The 27,310-nt window shown below is 35.3% G+C and overlaps 3 protein-coding genes and 1 long non-coding RNA gene across 5 annotated transcripts; 1 reads left to right on the top strand and 3 right to left on the bottom strand.

Moving 5' to 3' along the window:
* Positions 1 to 489: 489 nt before the first annotated feature.
* On the bottom strand, positions 490 to 1,235 carry LOC104595899 (auxin-responsive protein SAUR21-like). Its single transcript, XM_010256863.3, has one exon. The coding sequence runs from the start codon at positions 953 to 955 to the stop codon at positions 641 to 643; it is 315 nt and encodes a 104-aa protein (XP_010255165.1). The 5' UTR covers positions 956 to 1,235; the 3' UTR covers positions 490 to 640.
* A 1,882-nt stretch (positions 1,236 to 3,117) lies between these two features.
* LOC148791305 (uncharacterized) lies at positions 3,118 to 12,600 on the bottom strand. Its single transcript, XR_016076225.1, has 2 exons — positions 12,460 to 12,600; positions 3,118 to 3,859 (listed from the first exon to the last, which is right to left on the bottom strand). It is a non-coding gene; the product is annotated as an uncharacterized LOC148791305 (long non-coding RNA).
* LOC104595900 (auxin-responsive protein SAUR21-like) lies at positions 3,480 to 14,995 on the top strand. Its single transcript, XM_010256864.3, has 2 exons — positions 3,480 to 3,817; positions 4,954 to 14,995. Exon 1 carries the CDS (start codon positions 3,480 to 3,482, stop codon positions 3,798 to 3,800), a length of 321 nt encoding a protein of 106 aa, XP_010255166.1. The 3' UTR covers positions 3,801 to 3,817; positions 4,954 to 14,995.
* Positions 14,996 to 16,060: 1,065 nt separating this feature from the next.
* LOC104595901 (auxin-induced protein X10A-like) lies at positions 16,061 to 26,194 on the bottom strand. Of its 2 annotated transcripts, none has more exons than XM_088887674.1 (3): positions 22,825 to 26,194; positions 22,091 to 22,413; positions 16,061 to 18,619 (listed from the first exon to the last, which is right to left on the bottom strand). In XM_088887674.1, the coding sequence occupies exon 1, from the start codon at positions 26,186 to 26,188 to the stop codon at positions 25,877 to 25,879; it is 312 nt and encodes a 103-aa protein (XP_088743800.1). In that variant the 5' UTR covers positions 26,189 to 26,194; the 3' UTR covers positions 16,061 to 18,619; positions 22,091 to 22,413; positions 22,825 to 25,876. The 2 variants fall into 2 exon arrangements, with proteins under 2 accessions (XP_088743800.1, XP_088743799.1); XM_088887673.1 differs by having other exon boundaries at positions 16,061 to 18,808.
* Between the last annotated feature and the right edge of the window lie 1,116 nt (positions 26,195 to 27,310).

Below are 27,310 nucleotides of genomic sequence, written 5' to 3' on the forward strand. Positions count from 1 at the left end.
TATGCAAGGCTTGCCAATGTCTTTTAAGTATTGCTGAAAACTTATTTTTGTTTTGAATTAAAATACCTAACAAGGGTATTTATAGGTTTATCCGATGGTGTACATGGCAAAATTGCTCCTTCTATAGAGAGAGAACTTATTCTGTTCACATTCCACGTGTCAATAGGACTCTCTCTATGTGACGCGTTAGTTCACCTTGCACCGATCGATATATGTTAGAAGGATTGCATGCTGAGAGATACCTGCAAATATATACAAAATAATACAAGGTTTGCACTCTGCATATTTGTATTTATACTCTTAGAGTCCGCAATTTTTCCAGCTGTATTAATTATTAACTGTTCCAGCCATGTGGTTTATTTAACAAACGCATTAATTTAGTCAGGTTTGGCAATTAAGAAAAAAAACAAGAAGAAAAAAAAAAGAAAAACCAAGAGAAAGACATACGGAGAATAATAATAGGGTTCAAAGTAGGTGAGAATTTGAATGTAGAAAGAGAAGAAGAGAAAATTCTATTCAATGATACGATCAAGGGCATCTTTTTCTCGACCTTGGAATGGAAAAAAAAAAAAAAAATCTATGTACATGAAAATGGTTATTCACTGATTACAAAATTGTAGATTTTGCTTTCTCGTCTCCCTCATAAGCCTTTCAAACGAGATGCGAGGCTAATGAAGACATCTTCTCGGCAGGGAATTGTAAGACCGCCCATTGGATGATGGAAGCCAAATTCTTCTTCAGCCCGATTTAGCAGGTCTTGGAACGACGGATGCTTCAAATAGGAAATGGGAATCACGAACCGCTTCTTCTGGTTCTGGGTTTCTCCAACATAAATGGCGATATGGCCTTTTGGGACACTCCCGGTTCGGGCCGCTGAAGTCATTTCATCTGTAGTCAGACTAGACCATTGCAGAAACCTCTTAGCATGACCCATCCGAGGCAGACGAAAACCCATGCTTGGCTTCTATTTGGGTTTTGATCGAGAATGTGAACAAGAGCACTCGGTTGCGAGGGAAGAGTTTTTATCAAGTGTGTGTGAAAGAAAGGCTTTGGGCTTTGAGAGAAGGATGGCAGCTCAGCTTGCACAAGGCATGTATATATAGAGAGGAAAGAAGTAGGGTGGAAGGACAATTCATCCTCTCAATTACTGAGTACTGACTGATGAGAGTGAATAGTAATGAAGAGACAGTTGCAGGGGCCGATAGTACTAGGGGACGTGCTCCACAATCCACATGGTTTTGCCTCCAAATCCGGTATCAAGATATTCGGAATGGTCGCATTATAGCATAATATTTGTTGCAACGAGCTATACACTATCAAATCGAAACAGCCTGGCAAGGAACTACTTGATTTGATGGGTGGATGGCGCCCCCTGGAACTGGATTGATAGATGGGCATGGGTTGGTGAATATGTTTGGTGTCAAATCCCCTCTGAATTCTAAAAGTAAAGGGCATATAGACAAGCCTCTTCTCTTTGTGTTTTGGGCCGTGTGCTTAACCAAGTAAGTACTTACCACAGACTTCTTGTGGTTCATTCTGATAAAAAAGCGTATCACACTATTTCATGCTTCCGCCCAAAGTGCAATGCACCGATCCTACATGGGTCATGGGTCATAACCCAAATGTATGTGAGAGTGTGAAACCAATTCGCAATTCGTGTCAGACTTTCCTCCTAACGGGGATAAAAAAATGTACGAGGCCCAGGGGGAATCCGCTCTGTAGTCTCTGTAAATGGGTTGTCTTAGCATGCATAATGCATGACATGACTCACATGCAGGGAGCTGACATAATTGATGTAATTACAGTCTCCATTGCATTTGGTCCATTTGAATTGAACAATCGCCATTGCATTGGGCCCGGGCTGTTAGGCCTGATATTAGCATCATTAAATTCGAATGTCCCAAATTCCCAATGTGATATAATTTGACCCATTCATATTTAGAAAGTGTGCCAGGAAAAATAGACCCGTTACCGTTAATGTTTAGATACATACAATTATTATTATTATTTTTTTTCAATTTTTCAAGAGAATAAAATAAGATAATGGATGAAGGAAGATCTAGAAATCTTCTGCAAATGAAAAAACGAAAAGGACAAATCACCAATGGATGAAGGAGAATCTAAAGATATATACATTTATTATATATATATATATATATATATATATATTTACCATATATATTCATAAAGTCAATTTGGATGTTTCATATTTACCATTCATGGGTTTAAGTGTAAGTCGTGATCATTTTATTTATAATACGCAATATTAAATTCATTTTTTTGGTTCATTTTATCAAGAATAAATTACATATAGGCATTTTCTACTTCGGGGTAGTGAGAGATAAGTATTTTGAACTTTCAATTGTGATATTTGAGTATTCTAAATTCTTAAAAATAGACACTTGGGTCTATCTATTAGTATTCCATTAATTAAACATTCAAGTAATCAAACATTTCCCCACGATGACATTTTCACATGAATAGCAAATAATATATTTAAATTTACTAATAATAGCATTATTTGATGATGATTTTACTCTGTAAAATGATTTAAAAAATATACAAAAAGAATATTTTTAATATTATATAATGAATTCAAGTATTTTTTTTAGGAGTTCAATTACTAAAGAGTTGCAATTAAAAGTTTAGAATACCTATGTCACTACCCCCAAAGTACTATACAAAGTTCCTATATATAATTTACCCTTTTATTAATAATAATATAAAATATTCTTACAACGTTTAGTTTAATTTATTAATAATATCCATCTAAATTTAATCCGAATCCGAATCCGAATCCGAATCCGAATCTGAATCTGAATCTGAATCTGAATAATAACAAATTAAAATTGGATATATATCCAATTTGGTCCGGCCCGTACATTTGCAGTCCTATATATATATGCCCGCCGCCCTCAGGTGAACCCCTTGAAAAATTAACAAATGCCCAATGCAGGTGTCTGCAAGTTGCACTCTTAATCCTTTGTCTGTTGAAAACGGTTGGCACTAAGCTTACAACTATCTACACAAGGGATGTTACATGAATTAAGTAATGGAAGCGACATATTTATTTGTTAAAACCAACACTACACATGCGTTGATTGATGACTCTATAGCTTAGCTGGACATTTGGCATCCTTAATGAAGCACAGGATCAAATCCGTGTAATTACAGGTGTTAAGATAGGTGGACCCCACTTACACCCTGCTCTCCTCTGTCCCCGTGAGGCCGTGTCCCTCATCCATAATGTGTACTTTATAATACCATTAAAAATTAAAAAAAAAAAAAAAACATTACACATGCAATGACAAACTCCTTTGTCTAGCTACCTCTCACCACGTATATATATATATATATTGTATATACAAACACTTGGAGAGCCACACTCATTCCACAACTCCAAACATCCACCATCGTTTTCAAGTGTCAAAGATTTTGTTGACCCGATTTATAGAAGTCTTCTATATATCTAGAAGAAAATGGGCCTCCATTTGCGTCGGGTGGTTCTCCATAGCAAAGAAATCATTCGAGAATGTTCTCTTCGTCTCACTAGACACCCAGCACTACTTCCATCAACAACCGTCAAAGATGTCCCCAGAGGCCATTTTGCTGTATACATCGGAGAGAGCCAGAAGAAGCGGTTCGTGGTTCCAATATCTTACTTGGAGCATCCGTTATTCCAGGACCTACTCATTCGGGCTGAAGAAGAATTTGGATTTGATCATCGGATGGGCGGCCTTATAATTCCGTGCAACGAAGACGCCTTCCTTGATCTCACTTCTCACTTGAGTGCTCCATGAATGGAGGTGCAAAAAAGGTAGCTTATTTCTTCTCGCTGTTTTTGACAAGCGACTGCATACTTGAAAAAAAAAAAAAGAGAAAAAAAATCTAATTAATTTCTGAGTCTGAATTCATCCCAATCCCTTGTAAAAAATGATTAATTATTCTTTTATTAATTTGTATATTTGTATTTACTGCCGCCAGTTATATATATATATATATATATATATATATTTTTTTTGACTCTTGTGAAAGTCGTGAAAGTTGTTCCCTCAACTATTGTTGTTAAATGAATTCGATTTTTCTTTAAAAAAATTATATTTACTCCTCACTTAATTACATATTCACATTAACCTCCCGATACATTCATCCATTATTAGAAACATCTTCCAGTGAATTACATCATCCCGCTTCTTATAAAACAAAATCATTCAAGAACATCTCATTAATTCGAGAGATAGTGCAACGGAATTCGAATCCAAATATGCTTTTCACGGCTGCAATGTGTGTGACGTTGGTGTTAATTGTGTTATGGATATGTTTTCACGGCTGCAATGTGTGTGGCGTTGGTGTTAAGTGTGCTAACTGAGGAGTGAGGATTAAATCCGAATCATAGATGCAATGGCTCTTTTTTTCGTTGAAAATAGAGGTTAAATCGGGCCCAAATTTGGACCGGCCCGGCATGACATAGCAGACGGCACATGGGCCGTGCCAGGCCCGGATGGTCCGGGCCATATTGGGCCTGGGGTTCTAGGTCTATGGGCTCGTACAGTACGACGTGATTGTGCGTGTTGTGCTATTTGTGCTATTTGTGCTTTTTGAGATTTTTTTTTTACATAAATACTTCTAACAGTTATAAACAATTATATAGGGGGTATTTATGTATTTTGATTTTGGGGAGAAAGAATGTAGCTAGTTTGGGAGACATTTTGGGTAGAGTGATAAATAACTTTACAATGATCAGAATATCTTTCATAACAACTAAAAAACGGTTAGTTTTTATGGTATTTTGGGTAATTGAATTATTTTCAATTCTTATAAATAGCTCTATCCTCTACTATTCTCATCACACCAATTTAACAAATTTCTTAATCTCTTTTTTAATTCTCATACTCTCTCAAGTCTCAATCTCTCGTATATTCTTTGATTTTTCAATTCTCAACTTTATTGAAGTTTCAACAAGAAGAATACTTGCTCAATAGCTCAAGTATCTCAATTTAGCAATTTGGGAGGCTTGGACTCTTGGAGTTAAACTGTTGAAATCAAATTGGGATTCTGAACTAGCAATTCGGGTAAGATAATTAAATTAATTTTTATTTTTTTAGAATTAAAAAAGTGATTGGCTCCTCTTGAAACTAATTCCCCAGCATGTTCAATGTCGACGATATTCAGTCGTAGCATGGTAGTATTAGCACTGATATGGATGCTATTGATTTTGACGGAACTTCCACCCCTAGTATTGATACTAGGGAAAATAAAAAGAAGGCCACTAAGTTGATTAGCTCGGTTTGAAAAATATTTAAAGTAAAGGAGGTTCAGGGGAAGGGAAAAAGAGCTATTTGCCAATAGTGTAGAAAAGACTTTAGCTATTGTAGCAAGGGTGGTATTGGCCATTTGGGCAGACATTTATTCACCCATGAGAAGAAGAAGAAGAAGAAGAAGAAGAAGAAGGGAGAGAAACAATACAAACACAAATTAGGGGGGTTGGTACTTTTAAATATTCTCAAGACAAAATGAGGCAAGAATTAACAAAATACATTGTACATGCTGAACAATCATTTTTGTTAACAGAAGATAATAAACTTGAAAAATGGTTACACAATTTAAAGCTACGAATACTATTAAGATCCTTTAATTTTTTTTATTCATATAAATAAGATTTAATTTATATGTTATCAAATATTAATTTTAAAGTTGCAATTACTTTTGATATCTGGACTTCTAAATTTAACATAAGTTATATTTGTGTTACCTGCCATTTTATCGATGAAAATTGACTTTTAAATAAAAGAATTTTAAGTTTTATTAGGTTTGAATACTTTACATGTTTATGGAATTGACAATAAATTATTTTCTATTAGTTTTGATAATGCTAGTTAGGGGTTGTACAATCGGTTGATTCGGTTCTATTCGGTTCAAATTGAGGATCTTACTGACTATTTAGTTTTACCATTTCCTCTAATTGAATTGAATTGGCCCTAACCGAATTCAGTTGGGTTGGTTCGATTGGACCTTGGTTCCACATAAATGGCAAGCATTTAATAAGTGTTATTAATGAAAAGTTAAAATGGACCCAAAACTAGGGGTGTCCATGAAAAATCGAAAAACCGAACCGAACTGATTGGTTCGGGATTTTTGGAAAACCAAAGGACCAGTTTGGTTTTCGGTTAACCTACAAAAAAACGACGGTTAACCAAACCGACCGGTATATATATTTTTATGTATATTTTATATATTTTTAATATATGTCACATATTTTCTATGTATTATATATAAATATATATTCATTATAAATATAAATATATACTTATATTATATTTATAGTGATCTATTTATAAATATATTATATATTTTTCAAATATTTACAATATATTATATATCATTTATTATTTATAACATAATATTTCATATATATTTGTATAATATATTATAAATATAAGAAAACCAAAAAACCAAAGAATCAAACTAGTCAAAAACCAAAACCGACGGATCGGTTAACCGGTTTCGGTTTGGACAATTGGAAAAACCGATACCACCAGTTCAGTTTACAAAAAAGTGCTATGGTTCGGTTAATCGAACCGTGGACACCCCTACTCAAAACCCAATGGTTTTAATTAATTAATTAAAAGTTAGAATGACCCCAAAGCCCAATGATTTTAATTAATTAGCTATTATTAATTAAAAGTTAAAATAGGCCCAAAGCCCTATGCCAATGGAGAATTGGAAAATTGGCCATTTTCAAAAGTAATTAATGATTAAAGAACAATTAATAATGAGTCTAGGTTTTAATTAACTATTATTAATTGTTCATTGGAAAATGGAATAATTAATTAGTATAAAGTATTAAATAAAACTTTAATATTTAATATACTTAACTAAATAACAACATTAATTCGATTTTCGGTTCGGTTGAAAATTTCAGTCAAATTGAACTAAAACCGAAAACTAATTTTTGTTTTGAATAAAAATCGTACCAAACTGATAGCCGAATTAACCGATTAGCTTATTTGGTTTGGTTTTTGGTTTATCAATCGAATTTGAACACCCCACCCTTAATGCTAGTAATAATGATTCAGCAATAAATATTTTGAAATTTCAATTAAACCATGTTTAAATGGTAAGTTATTTCATATCAAATGTGCATATTACATCTTAAATTTATGTATTTAGGATGCTTTAAATCTTATTTCTACTCATATTTCTAAAATAAGAAATTGTATTATATATATTAAAAGTTCTGGAGCAAGAAAACAAGAATTTAAATATTTATGTCAAAATTATGGTTTAAAATATAAACATTTTATATTAGATGTTAAACATAGATGGAATTTTACCTATGTTATGTTAGAAATTTCTATTTCTCACAAACAAATTCTTAGTGATTTTTATAGTGCAAAAATATCTACTGATATTATATTTGAGGAAGACTAGGAAATGACAATTTGTAGAGATTTTTTAAACATTTTTATGATGAAACTAATAAATTATCGGGTATTTATTATCCAATTAGTTGTAATTTTGTTTATCAATTAATGATAATTAGTGATTGTTTTGCAAATTATAGAGAAATCCATAAGTTAAAAGTATTGTTGAAATAATGGGAAATAAATTTAAAAAGTATTGGGAGAACATTTCTCCTCTTTATTGCTTAGCTACAATATTAGATTCTAGGATTAGGAAAGATGGTTTAGATCTTTTACTTGAAACATATTGTGAAAATATGAATATTGAAATTGGAAATGAAAAAGAAGAAATTCATAATTTATTATTTGAAATGTATAGTTTATATGAATATGAAGTAACACGGATTAATAAAAATTGTACAACTTGTACAGCTGCCACTTTTGAACTTGAGTCTAGTAGTGGAAGAGAAAAACTTTTTTTATTTATTAAGAGGCATAAATCCACTGCCTCGACAACAAGTTCATTTATTAGACTTAATTTTTATTTACAAACAAATTTTTCTACTTTAGGTGATTCTTTTTTCACCTTGGAGGGAACAAATAATTTTGATATTTTAGTCTGGTAGAGTGAATATGTAAAAAATTATCCAGTTCTTGCCGTTATGGCATGTGATCTACTAACCCCTCTGGTGTCTACAGTTTCATCGGAGTCTTGTTTTAGTGTAAGTACTAGGGTGTTGGGCGACAAGAGAAGTTGTATAAATGATGAAAGTCTAGAAATGTGCATTTGTTTTAAAGATTGACTGGATGTTGAAGATAAATTACAAAACAAAGGAGGGCATGTCACTACACCTGATGTTTCACTTGAAGCAGATGATCAACGTCAAGAACAATAGGAGAAAATGATGAAGGTAATATTTTTTGTATACTCAATAGTTGTATAGCATTTTTTTTTCAAATTATTGTAAATTTTGTTTTAATTTTATTTAATTTATTTGATATTTTTTATTTTCAATTTGTAACCATTTTGTATTTTTATATTTTATTAATTTATTCTATTTTTCCAGTTTTCATATTTCATTCATCCAACCATTGTATGCTTTGTATCATTCAAATTTAAATAAAATAAAATTCCTATTTTTCTTCCAAATTGTTATTCACTTTGAGTCTTCTCTTTGACTTCTTATTTGGTTAAGCATTTTTTTTTCATTTCTTTGTTAGATTTCTTATTTTTTCAAATAGTTCCCAAAGGAAAGTCAAATATTTTAGTTTTACTTAACAAAGAAATAAAAAAAATAAAAAAATGTCAAAAAAATACAAAAAAACTAGTCTATCCCAGTTCGGCCCACGCCTAAGGCCCGGCATGGCCCCTGCCCATGGCATGGCTTATAGCCCGCCCCTCCCAGGCTCGTGGCATGACACGACACGTCACAGGCTTGGGCCGTGGGTTGTGTTGGGCTGACCCCCCAAAATTATCCTTAGGGAGGGCGGCATGGCCTACGTGGCCTGCATTTTGCGCGGGCCACAAGCGAGCCGTGCCGTGCCAACACGTTTTACACCTCTAGTTGAAAACAATGTAAATTTTGGTTTAATTTCATTTTGGGTTTTAATTTATTCTGCTTCATGTCTTATTTTATTTCATTTGTATAAACAAGATAGGTAAAATTTTAAACAAAAATAAAACAGAATTTGCACCCAAGTCATTTGTACAATCATAGTTTTGTGTTGGTGCAAATAAATTTGTGCTGCAATTAAACGCAGCCTCTTCAAACCTGGAAACATTTTCAATGAAAAGACAAAAATACCCTTATTTATAATGATAATAACAACTACTGAAGGGTACTTTTGTCTAAAGGCTAAAATAGGGAATCTTCCAAACCCCAAAACTTTCAGTCTAGTTTACAATCGCTTAGGTTTTTAAAACTGGACCGGACAAGAAACTGTTCTGAAGTCGTAGGTCTGACGGTCCGGTCTGAATGAATGATCTATGAAAGAAAAATAAAAAAAATTAAATAAAAAGCAGAAAACGATAAAAGACTATTGTCTGAATCGATAATTCAACGGTTGGACCGCCTGGATCAATAGTTTGGAGTAAAACGGTCCGATCCGATTTGAAAACCATGCTTCTAACGGTGATGATAAAATCCACGCCTGACGCCTTCTCGTTTTTGTCAAAATTTTTGGATGTTTAATGAATGCGCTGTACAATAGTGATTGTACCAAGACCAAATTTCTCTCCATCCAAACCATCCCATAAGTAAAAAGATGTAAATTTGTTTGGCAAAAGAGTACTCCAAGAAAAAGAATTCTTTTTTGGGGGGTAAAAGCAGGCATAAGAAGTTATTCACACAAGAACTATCAACCCAGGTCGGGGCTTGCTGGCTGTCAGGTGGGCTCCACTTACAGTACAGAGGGCATGGGATTATTAGGACTGAAGGCAACTGAGTGTTTCCTGGATTAACATTTAACAATGGAGAATGGACTCTTCATATATACGGTTTAATCAATTAAACTGTATCATATTGCCTCAAATCAGATAGATATCCCTTTTCACCCTTAATCCACCATGAAATTTCTTGCATGAACATGCAAATGACTGGAAGACAGCATTGTAATTCAATATCCTTTCATCACGCTCATATATATAATCTATAATCCAAGGAGTTTCAGAGTTAAAACCCGGAACAAATCGAGCTTCTGCAATTAGTTTTGCTTCGATACTATAATCATGACTAAATGCTGCAATAAGCACGCCTAGAGAAGTGCAAATTCCATCCCAATCTGCACTAATCAAAGCTCCATTTGTATGTAGCTTAAGATACCTAGTGAAACCACCAAGTTATGGACACATGATGCAAATTACCTTCCTCCAAACATCTTTGCCATTTACTTTAAAAGGGTTTGCACATTCCATTGCTATTCCTTCCTCCAAAACCACTTTCTTGCACCTTACTCAAAAAGTGATCTGTACCTTCATTTCAATCCAATGCTGTTAAGAATTCCTCACTTCAAATCTCAATCCCTTCCAAGCAAAGTTCAGAATTTTGATTGGGGTTTTTGTTAAACAACATCCTTTTCCAACTAGATAGATGATTGATCTTTGTCTAAACACTTGCCAATAGGATTCTGCAGAAAATGGGACTTAGGAAATTAATCAGCTTCTAACACCCTTCTATCTTCACCATCAAAGAGAGACATACTCAATGTAACTGATGCGAGGTTATCCTTCTAACTACCATAGATATCGAGGTTATCCTTCATTCTTTGAATTCTGAGTTCCACGAACATTAAAATTTCAATTTGATCACAGAATGGACCATTACCGAACCATCAATTGAACCAAACAGAAAACTCTTTCACCCACCACCAGCCATTTGATCAAAGTCTCATTCAAGCTTCAGCCTCTCTTAATGATCCAGATTGCAATTTAAAGTTTCCTAAAAGGGCCCAAGATTCCTTCCTCGCATGTTTGCCTGGCAGGAATTTATGTGGATGGATAGGACTTGCCACCCCATCTTCCTTAATTCTTAGGCTTGTCTTAACATCTGTAAGATTTCGAATTCTGAAATTCCAACCAAGTAATGCTTCTTGATCTTCTTTTACTCTTATCATAAGTTTCCCATGATTGAATGAATCCACTTAGCCATACCCTTAAGAACATGTATGCATGGAAGAAAGGATATTTATAAGCATTATAGATCAAAGTAAAACCATTCTAAATGATGTTGATAAGAAAATTCTGAAACCAATTCCTTCCAACTCTTCACAGATAAGGTCAGGTTGCTAGCTGGCATAAGCTTGGTCTTTTTCCAATTTCAAAACCATGAAACAATTTGAATTTCTTCTATTCCCCCTTCTTCTAACCATATCATCAAGGACTTTGAACTCTAGTGGCTAAACGAGAAATGGTATCATGTTCCACATAATTCATGTATTCATGTTCATGCTGATCAAGTATTTTACCTCTACATCTAGTTTTTGGAAATTTTACCGAAAAAACGTTCCTGCTTCATCCTTCACAATACCCTTTAAAATTTCTTACTAACTTGAAAATAGGACTGACAATCAGGCTCCTACTCTTGCAAAGGAAGTTTTTATTCATCTCTAACAGAGCAAAAAGTTAAAGCATCGCTGCTCCACAGTTTCTGCAATTTAAAAGGACTTGGCGCACCAGAAGAGGTTTCCTTCAGCCGATCAAGCATTGTACAATAATGGTGTGAGTTCTAGGAATATGATTCTATGACTAATCCTAAGAAATGGGAAAACCACGTTGCTGTCCCAATTAACCATAACCAGGTTCATCATGGATATATCCCTTCAGTAAATAACTGGATTAGGCCCTCATGGAGAAGAAAGACTCAATTGGCCGTCATAAGATTCCACTGTGTCATTCTTGAAGTCCCAGAACAACTCTTCTCTACAGAGAGAGATGCATGTATGGCACAAAAGGACTTTGCTGTGAGTTGGGCAAAAAATACTACTGATCACAGCCTAGAGAAATGGTTGGCTGATAATGGGCCTTTATATATAGTAACAAAATCCCATTGTGTGGGTATTTTAAGAGGCAATGCTTTGAGGCCTGTCATTCATTATGTACAAGGCAAAGATGACATATTTGTTTAATTTGATCTAAAATTTGAATGTCTCTGACTCTGAGTAAAACTGGTCGTTATTGGGCTACTTCTCTTCGGCCAAAATTTGAAGTCCTTTCTGGACAAACCTGGAATGGGCAATCCTTAGAGTTCATGGGATGGATGGGCCAATAAAAAACTACCACATCTAATGGGCATACTAAAGCATCAAAGATATCCCTTGTAGGTGAAAGATCGGAATCAGAGGAATAAAAACCAAAGAGAAATGAATAACCTAAAATGGCTGTTGTGTTAGGGGTGCGTTTTCGTGTCTCTGTGCTGCCAATGTTTATTCCTCGGTTGCCACATGATAAGTTCAAGTTGAGATAACAAAAGAGACTAGTGAGAAAATCAATTTGCTTTGTAATAGAAATCTACTTTGACATATTAGACTAGTTGCTGAATGAGTGAAAGATTGTACTTACAATACTCTTCCGCAGTTGGGATGCTGTACAACTGTTGCAAACTTGATATAGCTTGTTGAATTAATTTTTGATATGCTGGTTGGGTGAGTTGTTTCGTCATCATATCCGCTGTAAGATCCATATCAATCATCCTCAGACCCATGTAGTTTTTCTTAGGATCGGGTAAAGTCCGCAACAGATATTGGTCTATTGATGAACTGGCCTGGTTTTCGATTGTCGTTTGGCATATTCACCACGTATGGAGTGGTATCTGTGTTTTCAAATTCTGGAGAAGGATGCTGCCACCGGTGAATGGTGACATATAAAACCGAAACTCTTCTCTTTCCTGAGTCATAGCAGCTAAATCATGCATGAACTGCTTGTGGCTCTAGCTCTTCCTAACAGAAACACAATATATAGGCCTAGAGATATACTGATAACGGCATGAATCAGTTTTTGATAACAATAAAAACTGAGTGGACGTCATATATGGGACTCAAATTGCTCTTCGATCGAGCTGTGTTTGTAATGAGTAGGGCGTCGGAATCAGAAACTGCTCCAGGTTCTCCTCGACATAGAGGAAAAACGGCTTTGGAAGAGATCAGCAACTAGTTTAAGGAAGATAACAAATGAACTAGAACTGCAACACAACTGTTTTTCCACGGCCATGGTTACAAGGAACAAAGATATCGAATTTGAGAAAATAAAGCAAGATATGATAAAGGTGTAAGAAATTTGCAGGGCGGGATTGTCGATGCTTAAATACCTATCTCCATATATATATGATGTAGGTCCTTGTGTCGGAGAAGCACTCAACCAACTGGTCTGTGATAAATAGTGAATACAAGTTGAGGAAACTAGAAGAAATATTAATTGCATGTTACTCTGTTAGGTTGATGCATTGCCACAAATCCCAGTCATAAATTCTTGTTTGATTTCACTTTCAACTCTCAAGTTTGGTTTTGAAGCCCTTTCGGTCTCAGGCAGTAGGGCCCAAATTAACTTGAATCTTCTTTTACAGTACACTAATAGTTATTCGTACACCAACAGTCCAACACCATCACATGGATATCATATTACGTTGTCAAGTGTATGTTGTAGCTAGCGACCACTTGCATGGTGTCTCTGCAGTCTGCACCATGGGTTGGTGCCTGGTGGATAATTAGAGAGAGAGAGAGATGTAGTAGCTACATTGTTGATACATTGATGGATGCATGAGGTGGGGATAACATGCATGTAGTAGTTATGTTTTTGATGAGGTGGGTCTTGAACAGACCTAATGACCCATGGGTTACAAGGCAAAGCCATGTGATCATTGTAGATGGTGGTCCCTCGATGGAGACAGATGGACCCATGCATTTGTGCCAGTCACGAAAGAATTTACAAATAATTACCATACAATCAGTTCGATCCCCACTACTCATTTCAATGTTTACTCAAGTGGTCAAGTGGGATATTTGCGGTGCATCGTGATGTGATGTTAAAGAGTTATACAAGGCAAACCCATGAGGCGTGTTCAGAATTTGGTATATCCATCATCTAAGTCTGTCTAACTAGTCAATATTCATTCATTTGTGTAGGTGATTAGTTTTGGGCCACATTACATAGCGTGTTGTGTATATATATCTACCCTTACTCCCAAAGGAAGTGCATCGATCCATCTTTAATTTCAAGTCTAGCCTTTACACCTCCCTCTGAAATTCAGAGCTGAAGCAAACTTCGATATCCATTTTCGTCGGTCGCTCTTTTCGTTTTCAAGTTACCTCCTCAGAAGCCATGGGTATCCGATTGCCAGGGATGGTTCTTGCAAAAGCCCTTCTCCGACGTTCTCTTTTACCTTCTGCACCAACCGCTAATGTTCCCAAGGGCCATTTTGCAGTCTATGTTGGTGATCAGGCTCAAAAGAAGAGGTTCATTGTTCCAATATCTTACTTAACCAACCCTTCCTTCCAAGATTTATTAGGTCAGGCAGAGGAGGAGTTTGGGTTCAACCATCCAATGGGTGGTCTTACAATTCCTTGCAAAGAAGATCAATTTCTCGACCTCACTTCTCGTTTGAGTGGCTAGTGATCATGAGACGATCGGAATGCAGGATCTGTACCTTGGTTGACATTCTCTGCTGCAACATCGCCAGATTGCAAGTCTAAATCACACTGGTTAGTGGTTACAAACAAGTGGGAAGGCAATATATTTCAAAGCCGTTGAATGGAGAAAGGACTAATATTCAAGCTTTTCTCTGGCTTTCAAAGCAGCCTGCAGGGACAGCACATTGACATTGAATCAATCTCTTCAACTCGATCAATTTGGAAATTAAGCATCTACTTTGCCACTCCAATGCATATATAAATTTACTTTTGTACATGACCAGGGAGAAAATCTCCCCAATACAAACATCATTCAATAAATTCTTTTTCATATTTAGTACTGAAAAATTTTTGGCGTGAATTCTGATATTGATCAAACTATCTTGTTTCATTTTTGGTAACCTCTCTCTATGCTTTCATGTCATGAGTTTGTAACGTAATTAATGAAAGTAGAGGATCTTTTCACAATACAACATTGTTTGTTGTCCAAATGATCGAGTTATATATATTGCAATTAACAGTTGATGATGGAAATAGTAGTTGCCATTCATTTAGATTGCCATTTAGGACCTGTTAGTGCCGATTAGGTGCTATATCTTTTGGCTTTGTTCATCACTTTTTAAAAAAGCCATATTAATTTTTTAATCTTTCATAAATATTATCTTAACAGGGTAATTAATGGATCTTGATTTTATCTTTTGAATAATGTTATAATTAACCTCTTGATGTAGGCGATTATAACTCGGGCCAATGGCACGTACGTGCGTGGCAGAAGGCGGCACAGAGCGGCTCCAATGAGAGTGTGTATAGAGCAGAGGCTGGCGTGCGATACGGGGCCAATAGCGTGGCCGCACCCTCAAGGCCAGACTGCACCCTAATCGTCCACATTCACCTACCTCTAGACGGATTCAATTTTAAATAAGAGATGACCCCTCACAGTAAATATCTAAACTCTTTACTACTAAGAACTTTCTTACCTCTCTTGTGACCTTCTCTGAGCATCCCAACCTCAACCCTCCTTCACATTGTAATTTATTCAATGGATCTCATATAGAGAAAATCCCTAAACAAAAGGAGCCATTTAGTAGGTAAGGAGGTGGAGTGGATAATAATTCAAATATGAACACTATGATTATAGTCACTCTGTCAATATGTTATTAGGAACGCCAACTGGGCGGGTTGAGGGTGAGACACCCCCTCGCCGTAGCCAAAATACCTTACACCGTCCCCGGTAGTGGGGTGGGTTTGAAGCGGGACACCCTTTTCCCGTAGCTAAAATATTAATTAAACACTGCGTGCTGTAAATATTGCATCACATGTATGGAAGATTTACAGCGTAAGTTTTATGGCGGTGGGTTTATTTATAGCACAGCCTTTCACTGCAAGACTTAGCTCTAAAGAGCTTTTTGGTTTCGGTACGTACTTTTTCTTATCAATAAAAGGATAATTCATGAAGAATATAGAAAGTTAGAATTAAAAAACTAAAAAAAACAAGAAAATAGTTAGAAAAGAAATCTTTAATTTAGAACTCAGAGGGATAAAAACAAAGAATTCTATTGTATAATTTTCAGGGAGGATAAGGAGCTTCTCTTCCCTCTTCAACTCTTGTACAAAATAGTTACTTAAACTGAATCATTGCTTTACAAAATTAATTTGATGATTTCTCATAAACTATTCAAGGAAGATGTGAGATCAAGGAAGGCATCTTCTTTGCAGGGAATGGTGAGAGCATCCATTGGATGATCGAACCCGAACTCCTCTTCGGCCTGACTTATCAAATCTTGGAAAGAAGGATGGTTCGAATATGATATGGGAACCACAAACCGCTTCTTCTGATGAGCCTCTCCCACATATGGCTTCTACGTACGGTGAAGTTAGAAAGAGTTTGCAGATCTAAGAACAAATTATCTTTTAAGAATATAGAGGCTACGATTTATGAGGATTTAATTGAAAGGTGAAATTATATATGGGACGACTAAGTATATGCATGTATATATATATATATATATATATATATATAGAGCTAGAAGAAGCGATGGCAAGGCAATCCCTATCAAAGTATTGAACAAGTGGTCAAGAGGCAGTTGGCTGGTTGAGGATTAGAGGCATGAGTTATGAGTGTTCACATGGTTTTGCCTCCAGATCCGTTATCCTGCCTTTAATTAGGTCTTCAATGTGACAAGAAATGCCCAATCACTTGGGATTTGGTAAACAGCTAGCCAAGAGTCTACAACCTAATTTGACTGGACGGATAAGAAACCGCCCCTTGATTGTGATTTGTGAGTTGGAAATACATGACTATGGAAATGTTTGGTCCTAAAGTTGTTTAGGACGATGGCCACAATACGAGCCATTTGTGGACTTAATGTACCTATCAATTCTGATGAATATCAACATTCATATATATATATATATATATTGTTTCCATCTTTCATCCATGAATAAAGTGGGGGCAATAAGTCTATCCTCTTTCGTCGGTCATCAAAGTAACAATTGAGTCAAAAAGTTAGAACCTATCCTCCAGCTCAGCCCATTATTCACTTTCCACTTTTCTGCTGTCCAGACCCCTCTAAATTTCATAGTTTTTGTTTGAAGTTTTGAGAAAATTACAGACTTTGAATTGCACCAACATGGCTTTCCAACCCTTCCAGTCCCACAAAACCATCTTTAGACTATTCCTGATCGTTTTGTTTCCGTTTCTCTTTCTCCTACTCTCCACCTCTCTCTCTCTCTCTCTTAGTCTTATGCTATAACCAAAACTCTTCACCACACTTCAGCAGTTCCAGTGTATGGTGTATGTCTCTCGAATGTTCAAACCCAAGGTGTTTACATTCTACTAGGGCCGTCAAATGTATCTGGTTATCCAAGTCCGGATTTGAATTTTGATTTAATCAAACTGCATTTGTATTTCTAATCTACCCCAATATTCAAATCCAATTTTGATTCGAATCTGATTATATTGGATGACTATATAAAATCGATAAAGCTGTTTAAATATCCTATTTTTATTGAGAAAAAACAATAAATATCATATTTTCATCAAAGGCTCATAAAATGAAGTCTAACTAAAGCCATTATTAGTTTATCTTTTCAATAAAATATCTGTCATTTATGATTCTTTTTATTCCTAAAAATATAGTATTTTGATTATTTTTAATTTAATTTATTAATAATATATAATATCTGATTCCAATCGAAGGCAAAATCCGACAGATGAAATCCAATTTGAGTTTGGATACTAATTTATTAGCCATGTAGGTAGATCTGATATGTTGATTTCGACTACCCTGATCTAAATCTAGCTTGTCGTAACCATTGCCAAAAAACTGAAAAAGTTTCTGTTTCATTCTTCACAGTCACCTCTAAGCTATGCAACTTGAATAAACAAAAGGATTTGGTGCAGTATAAGTGCTTTCCTTCAGCTGAGGAAATTAAGCATTATGTAATGGTATATCTATATTTATACCTATACTACTTCAAAAAGTACAAATGGCTTCAAGAATATTTCTGCAATTTTTTGAAGACAAAAAATGTTCCTCTATATTTAAATTTATTGATATAAAATAAAAAAAATAGGGTAATAGGTTATTGATATTAAATGAGTTGAAAAGAGATAATTTTAAAATATTCAATGCTTTCAATTCTCTCTCATTAAATCCAACATTTAGGTTGTTAACTTGCATTTATGTTCATTGAATCATATATTTAATTCATTTTTTATTTCTTCTCATCATTAAATTCTATTAATTAATTACATATTTAATAAATTAATAATTCTAATAACATAAAAACTTGTACTTTTAAAATCTACATAAAAAAAGGGATTATAACGGATAAGGGCAACTTTTGGGCCCTAATATCAATAAAATTAATACTCTTAATAGAATTTTTAAAATAAGATAACTTTTTTAAAAAATATCATATAAGGGCAAAAAACACTGTTCATCTTCTCTCTCTTACAAACTATTCATTGGCGCCTCTCGTAACTTCCGACAACACCTTCGTCTACTTCCGCTGTCTCCGCCCGCCTCCGATAACTTTTGAGCACTTTCTTTATAAAGGAAGTTGGATCCTTTACATGCCGACTTGTGGAAGGCCTATAGGTGACACTTGTCGATCAAGGTAGAGAGGAGAAGCAAAATTACACACAACAACACGGAAAAAGAAAGAGAGGAATCGAAAAACCGGTAAGAGTTTGCTCCATCACAGCATCACTACTGTTTTGCTTTGCTTTTTTTTTCTTTTTTTTTCCTCTCTCGCTTTTTATTCCTTTTTCATGCGAAACGCTGTGCAAAACCAAAACGAATTGTAAGTTTGTTTTTGTGGAATTGGAAAAGATTTTTCTTGTTTTTTTTTTTGTTTTTTGAGTTTTCAACCTGTGTTGTCGTTTTGTTGTTTTCAACCTGTGTTGATTCTTCATGTTTTGTTTCTTTTCAGGACTTTTTCGCTTCAATTAGTTCATTTTTGTTGTTACTTTTTTTTTTTTTTTTCCGCATGGTTAGTTGAATTGAGTAGTAGAATTGTATAAGGTTAGGATTTTTTTTTCGTGTGTATTTTTCCTAAAAATTGTATTTGATAGTTTCGTATTTGAAACGATTTCTGGCGGAGTTGTGAGGTTATGGTTGTAAAACACCGAGACAATCAGATAATGACAAAGATCACAAACAAATTTAATTTTGAGTTTCTTTTTTCTTTTAATTTTTGAAGTTCCTCTTGGATCAGAACTTTGAATTTCAATCTAAATCATCTGTGAATTTCCTGCTTCTCTGAAGTTTGGATTTCAACTCACATGATACAAGAGAGGAACAGAGTATTAGTGGTTCCACTCGATCTCTCTTAGCTCGGTGGATATATGAGATCTGTTAGTTAACAGTACTGGTTAAAAGGAATCTCAGATGAACTTCAAGAACGCTGGTGATGTACCACCACTGGAAGACAGTGGCGGTAGTGGAAGACTGTCAGGAAATTCCTTGTTGGCCAGACAACCTTCCATCTACTCCTTAACCTTCGATGAGTTCCAGAACACCATGGGTGGCCTTGGAAAGGATTTTGGCTCCATGAAGATGGACGAATTTCTCAAGAATATATGGACCACTGAAGGGGCTCAAGCCATGGGCGGAGGTGTTACCGAAAATCGTGGAGACGGCGAGTTGATGAATAATTTGCAAGAGGGAGAAGATAAACAGTGTTTTTGCCCTTATATGATATTTTTATAAAAAAATTATCATATTTTAGAAATTATATTAAAAATATTACTTTTATTGATATTAGGGCCCAAAAGTTGCCCTTAGTAGTTATAATCCTTGAAAAAATAGTGTTTTCATCTAAATGGTGGTAAGAAATTAAACCATTTTGGGTCAAATGGGTCAATCCATGTTGTCATGATTAAATAATAAAATAAAAATAGATAAAATGAAAAAATTGGAAACATTTTTAAGATACATATTAAACAACAATAAGTATGATAAATAAGAAATGTTTTTTATTAATGATGGAAATGGAATGTAAAGTTTAAAGCCAATTGGAAATAAAAATATTTTCCTATTCTCTCATTAAATCATATATTTAAGATATATTTTTCTCACCATTAAATTCTTGAAATCAAATCCACAATATTAATTTTAATAGTATAAAACTAAATATTTCGAAAAGTAATTTGAAAACAAAACCATTTTCTTCCCTCCCAGTGCTGGGCAAGCAATTCAACAATTTGGGGTCAAATAAATTAATAAATAATTTTATAATTAAATAATAACAAATTAAAATAAATAAGTATGAAATGTAAGAAGTATTTTTATTAATGATGCAAATGGAATTCCAAATTTAAAGTCTACCTAAAAATGAAATGATGCATGTTATAGTCAAATAATAAAATTTTTGAAAATAGAAAATACAAAAATACAAAAAGAATAGAGAAAATTTTGGAAACATATATAATGTTATATATTTATAAAAAATAAAATATTAGGTATGTCTCAAATATTATGCATTCATTATATTGAACAAAAATAAGTATTATACGTAAGAAAATAATTTTATCAATGATAGAAATGTAATACAAAATTTAATGTCAACCTAGAAATCAAACTATTTTTCTTTTTGGGTAGTGGGTTAGTGGTTTGGGTCAAACGACATCATAGATAAACAAAAATTAAGTGTGATAAGTAAAAAATATTTATATAATGTAAAGGGAAAATTATAACAAAATTCGGTTGCACATTTAAAATTAGGTTGTGGGTTGGTCTAGAAACCAACAAAACTTTGACAACCAACTCTACATTTCAAATTATAAAAACTCCATCCATGTCATTGGAGGCTTATGTGTGTGTTGCCAACATGGGATTCTTAATCCATGTTGGACACAGTAAAAAGCATATACCAAAAATAGGTTTTTAATTTCTTTCCCACTCCCTCTGTCTCTCAATCTCCCTCCCTTCTCTCTCACAATCACAATCATCTCTCGATCTCCTTCTCCCTTTGTCTCTCCCACTCTCTCAACTTCGATCTATAGCCAAATCAAAACCTTTGTTTCTATCCCATTCTCTCTCTCTCTCTCTCTCTCTCTCTATCTATCTATCTATTTATCTATCTCTCTTTCTTTCTTTCATTATTTCTCTCTCAATTTCTCTCATTCTTCTCCCATACTCTCCCTCTTGGTCAATATCTCCTTCTCCCTCAATCTCTATCGTTCACTCTCAGTATTTCTCTAATTCCCTCTCTCATTCTTTTTCTTTATTTTTCTTACAAACTTTTACAATATTAATCAGACCATATAAATGAATGAAAGGGGCCAACTACTTGTACAATTAAGTTATAAATTTCTATCAAGTTTGTGTAAGTTTTGTAGCAAAAAGTTTCTTGTGAATTTTTATCAAACTGGTGTAATAATGTTCGAACCATACCAAGTTGGTCTCATGTTCTTTTATATGGTATGCTTAATACCATATAAGTGTGTAAGAAAATAAAAAAGAAGAAGACAGAGAGTGAGAGAGAAACTGAGGGAGAACGATAGAAATTAAGGGAAAAGGGGAGATCAATTGAGAAAGAAAATGAGAGAGATTAAGGGAGAGCGATAGGTAGAGAGAGAATGAGAAAAATTGATAGAGAGAACTTAAATACAAAAACTAAAACCATTTTTATTAATTTTCAAATCACATACTTGTTGAGCAGGGAGAGACGATTATGAGAGTGAAAGAGTGGAAGGGAGATTGTGAGAGAGATACTAAAGGGCAATTTCGGTATAAGTTTTTTTTTGTGTCCAACATGGATTAAAAGTCCTATGTTGGCAATAGCCATATAAGCCTCTAATGACATGGTGGGAGGTTTTATACTTTGAAATGTAGAGCTGGTTGTCAGTGTTTTGTTGGTTTTTTGACCAACCTATAACGTAATTTTAAATATACAACCAATTTTGTTGGTTTACAAGATTTATTCGTCGGTTGCCACATGATAAGTTCAAGTTGAGATAACAAAAGAGACTAGAGAGAAAATCAATTTGCTTTCTAATAGAAATCTACTTTGACATATTAGACTTAATTATTGCTGAATCAGTGAAAGGTTGTACTTACAATACTCTTCCACAGTTGGGATGCTGTACAACTGTTGCAAACTTCATATAGCTTGTTGAATTTAGGTGGTAGCAAGGCTCTAAGATGTGCTGGTTGGGTGAGTTGTTTCATCATCATATCCGCTGTGAGAACCATATCATCCTCAGACCCATGTAGTTTTTCCTAGATCGGGTAAAGTCCGCAACAGATATTGGTCTATTGAACTGGATTTTCGATTGTTGTTTGGCATATTCACAACGTATGGTCTGGTATCTATGTTTTCAAATTTTGGAGAAGGATGCTGCCACCGGTGGATGGTGATAAAACCGAGACTCTTTTCTTTCCTGAGTCATAGAAACAAACGTGGTATCTAAATAATGAACTGCTTGTAGCTCTAGCTCTTCCTAACAGAAACACAATATATAGGCCTAGAGATATACTGATAACGGCATGAATCAGTTTTTGATACAATAAAAAATGAATGGTCGTGGGATTCAAATTCCTCCTCGATCGACCTGTGTTTGTAATGAACGTCGGAACCAGAAACTGCTCCTGGATCTCGACACAGGACAAACGGCTCTGGAAGAGATAAGATCAACTAGTGAAAAGAAGATAACAAATGAACTAGAACTGAGAAAAGCTGTTTTTCCACGGCCTTGGTTACATGGAACAAAGATAACGAATTTGAGAAATTAAAGCAAGATATGATAAAGGTGTAATAAATTTGCAGGGCGGGATTGCCGATGCTTAAATACCTATTTCCATATATGATGTAGGTCCTTGTGTCGGAGAAGCACTCAACCAACTGGTCTGTGATAAATGGTGAATACAAGTTGAGGAAACTACAAGAAATATTAATTGCATGTTACTCTGTTAGGTTGATGCACTCATCTGTTGTTGTCACAACACAAATACCAGTCATAAATTCTTCTTTGATTAATTTCACTCTCAAGTTGGTTTTGAAGCCCTTTCAGTCTCAGGCAGTAGGGCCCAAATTAACTTGAATCTTCTTTGACAGTACACTAATAGTTATTCGTACACCAACACCATCACATGGATATCATATTATGTTGTCAAGTGTATGTTGTAGCCAGCGACCACTTGGTGCCTCTGCAGTCTGCACCATGGGTTAGTGCCTGGTCGATAATTAAAGAGAGAGAGAGAGAGTGGGGAGATGTAGTACATGTAGTAGCTACATTGTTGATACATTGATGGATGCATGAGGTGGGGATAACATGCATGTAGTAGTTATGTTTTTGATGAGGTGGGTCTTGAACAGACCTAATGACCCATGGGTTACAAGGCAAAGCCATGTGATCATTGTAGATGGTGGTCCCTCGATGGAGACAGATGGACCCATGCATTTGTGCCAGTCACGAAAGAATTTACAAATAATTACCATACAATCAGTTCGATCCCCACTACTCATTTCAATGTTTACTCAAGTGGTCAAGTGGGATATTTGCGGTGCATCGTGATGTGATGTTAAAGAGTTATACAAGGCAAACCCATGAGGCGTGTTCAGAATTTGGTATATCCATCATCTAAGTCTGTCTAACTAGTCAATATTCATTCATTTGTGTAGGTGATTAGTTTTGGGCCACATTACATAGCGTGTTGTGTATATATATCTACCCTTACTCCCAAAGGAAGTGCATCGATCCATCTTTAATTTCAAGTCTAGCCTTTACACCTCCCTCTGAAATTCAGAGCTGAAGCAAACTTCGATATCCATTTTCGTCGGTCGCTCTTTTCGTTTTCAAGTTACCTCCTCAGAAGCCATGGGTATCCGATTGCCAGGGATGGTTCTTGCAAAAGCCCTTCTCCGACGTTCTCTTTTACCTTCTGCACCAACCGCTAATGTTCCCAAGGGCCATTTTGCAGTCTATGTTGGTGATCAGGCTCAAAAGAAGAGGTTCATTGTTCCAATATCTTACTTAACCAACCCTTCCTTCCAAGATTTATTAGGTCAGGCAGAGGAGGAGTTTGGGTTCAACCATCCAATGGGTGGTCTTACAATTCCTTGCAAAGAAGATCAATTTCTCGACCTCACTTCTCGTTTGAGTGGCTAGTGATCATGAGACGATCGGAACGCAGGAGTTTCAAATTAATTGAAGAGGTCAATCAAGAGAATTAACAGACAGGTCTGTACCTTGGTTGACATTCTCTGCTGCAACATCGCCAGATCCCAATTCTAAATTAACCGAAGTACTGTTTTACAAACAAGTGGGAAAAGGATACATTCAAAGCTGGTGAATGGAGAAAGGACTAGCATTCAACCTTTCTCGGCCGGTTTTTCAGAGAATGGGAAAATTATGCTCAAAGCTGCAGCCTGCAGGGAAAGCACATTGACATTGAGTCGATCTCTTCAACTCAATTTGCAAATTAAGCATCTACTTCGCCACTCCAATTCCAATTAATTTGTACATTACCAGGGAGTAGATCTCCCCAATACAAACACCATTCAATAAATTCTTTTTCATCTTTGTCACTGCAAAATCTTTGTTAGTTCTGATTCTCAAGGAACCGCATATCTTGTTTCTTGTATGGTATAACCTCTCTGCCCAATAAGTGAGTTATAATGCAACGAAAATTGTGAGCTAACAGTTGACACCAATATATGATCTGTTTCACACAAACTTCAACTCTCCAAGTGAGCGAATGCCATTCATTACTTCTTCGACAAGCCATATTATTATTATTTTTATTATGATAATATTATGTTATTAGGTTTTATAGTCGCTAATATATAATTAAATATATAGCATTAAAAGATAAATCTATCATTATTTTATAATTTTATAATTTTATTTACATTAATCGAACCGAATGGTTCAATTGTTTGTCTTGTGATTCAATAACGTAACTAACTCTACATCTGGGTCTGGCGAGGGTTTGACAGCATTATGACTTTAGCTTTGTGTAATTGAAATGTTTATTAAGATCTTGTAATTAAGAAATGTACTTTGGTAATTTTTGACTAATGTTAATTAAGATCCTGTAATCAAGGTGTGCTATTGAACCTTATTTTTTTCTCCCTTTGATGTTAAACCCTTATGATTATTTATTATCATAAATAAAAGCTAATGAAGCTTTACCACTTTGGTCATGTGTAAGTGGGCTTGATCTGTTTGGAGTAATAATTAATGATTTCCCCCCAAAATTATGTGAAATCCAAGTATCCGAAGCCCTATCAAACTTGTAGCAAAATTGAAAAAAAAAAGAAATCCCTAACTAGCTAGGTCCACATCTTAATTGGGAGTGACACTTCCTGTTGATTTATCTTACACTATAACTTATTATCGCACCTTGGGGAGACAAGAGTTGTTCAGTCAAACCAGGTAAGGTGGAGGAGGAGCAGGAGGGAGTGGTCGTGGATATAATAACTTATTATCGCACCAATTAATGATTTTCCTTACAATTAATTGTTGTAAAATTAAGCACTGTATGCTGTAAATATTGCATTGCATCATGCAAAATTTACAGCCAGAGTTTATTAGTGTGGCATTGGATTTATTTACAGCAGAGAGGCTTTTAGTGCAAGACTTGGCTCTAAAGAGCTTTTGTCGTTCCGTACTAATTTTTCTTATACCCAATGGCATTTAAAGGTTAACTCATGAAGAATATAGATATAGTTAGAATTAAAAAAAAACTAAAAAAGCAAGAAAATAGTTTAAAAAGAAATCTTTGGTTTAGAGCTCAAAGGGATAAAACAATGAATCTATTGTACAATTTTTAGGGAGGATAAGGAGCTTCTTTTCCCTCCTCCACTAGATCTTCTGCAAAAATCTATTTACACTTTTCTAATCATAAACTATTTAAGTAAGATGTGAGATGAAGGAAGGCATCCTCTTTGCAGGGGATGGTGAGAGCACCCATTGGATGATCGAATCCGAAGTCCTCTTCGGCCTGACTTAACAAATCTTGGAAAGAAGGATGGTTCAGATATGATATGGGAACCACAAACCGCTTCTTCTGATGAGCCTCTCCCACATACACCGCCAAGTGGCCTTTTGGGACAACCAATGCCACCGCTGAAGCAGTTTGGTTTGCAATCAGAAAAGAGCGTCGAAGCATCATCTTAGCGTGAGACAAAGCAGTAGGCAAACGGATACCCATGGTTTCTAAGTACGATGAAGTCAGAAAGAGTTTGCAGATCTAAGAACAAATTATCTTTTAAGAATAGAGAGGCTGTGAGAAGGTGAGATTGTATATCGGACTAAGTATGCATGTATGTATATATATATATTAGAAGAAGCGCTCAAAGGCAATCCCTATCAAAATATTGAACAACTGGTCAAGAGGCCAGCAGTTGGCTGGTTCAAGATTAGAGACATTAATCATGAGTGTTCACATGATTTTGCCTCCAGATCCGTTGTCTTCAATGGGACAAGAAATGCTCATTCGTTTCTCTAGTGAGAGAGAGACTGAGAGGACGAAAATAGCCATGCAATGCCCAATCACTTGGGATTTGGTAAACAACTAGTCAAGAGTCTACAATCCAACTTGACTGTACGGATAAGAAATCGGCCCTTGATCTTATCCTTTCAGCCACGTTAGTTACACGTTATACGGATGAATACAATTATGGATAAAGGGGAGTAAGGAAGACGAATCCGTTGGGGAATGGGACTCTATCCCGAATATCTTGACAGCTAATCTTATCCCAATAACCTCGGAAGCCCAATCCGACTAGGACACGGATCTTTGATTATAAAAAGGTACTCTATGCTCAAGGTAAGGGATCCCACTTCTGACACCTATATTGCTATTCTACTCGAACTAGCATCCCTATAGCTCGGCCCGACCATCCATTACCTTCTATTGACTTGAACATCAGAGTATATACCCGGGAATAGCTCCTCAGGCCTCTGACTTCTCCTTTTTTGATCACAGGTCTTAATGCGGGTGGCTTCATCCTTTTAGTTCAGCCCCGCCCTGTTAGAAAGGATTATCTGATTGTTCTCAATTCGTACACCATCTCAAATTAAGGAGCACTGATATTGAAATTAAGCGGCATGCATGAATATATGATTAATTATATATATAACCCAAATTCTTCCTCTGCCTGTTCATGTTTTGGATAGTGTCGGAATTAGAAGAAGCTGCTTCTGAATCTCCCGGCCCATGGACAAAGACCGGTTTCTGAATGAATCAACGGTTTCTTATGAGAGGAATCTAGTTAAATGAAGAACAATTGAACTTGACATATCATATGCAATGCCTACTGTTTTTCCTTGA

This window comes from Nelumbo nucifera, chromosome 5 (assembly GCF_055504915.1).
Source record: "Nelumbo nucifera cultivar China Antique chromosome 5, China Antique-T2T, whole genome shotgun sequence".
Classification (NCBI taxonomy): Eukaryota; Viridiplantae; Streptophyta; class Magnoliopsida; order Proteales; family Nelumbonaceae; genus Nelumbo; species Nelumbo nucifera.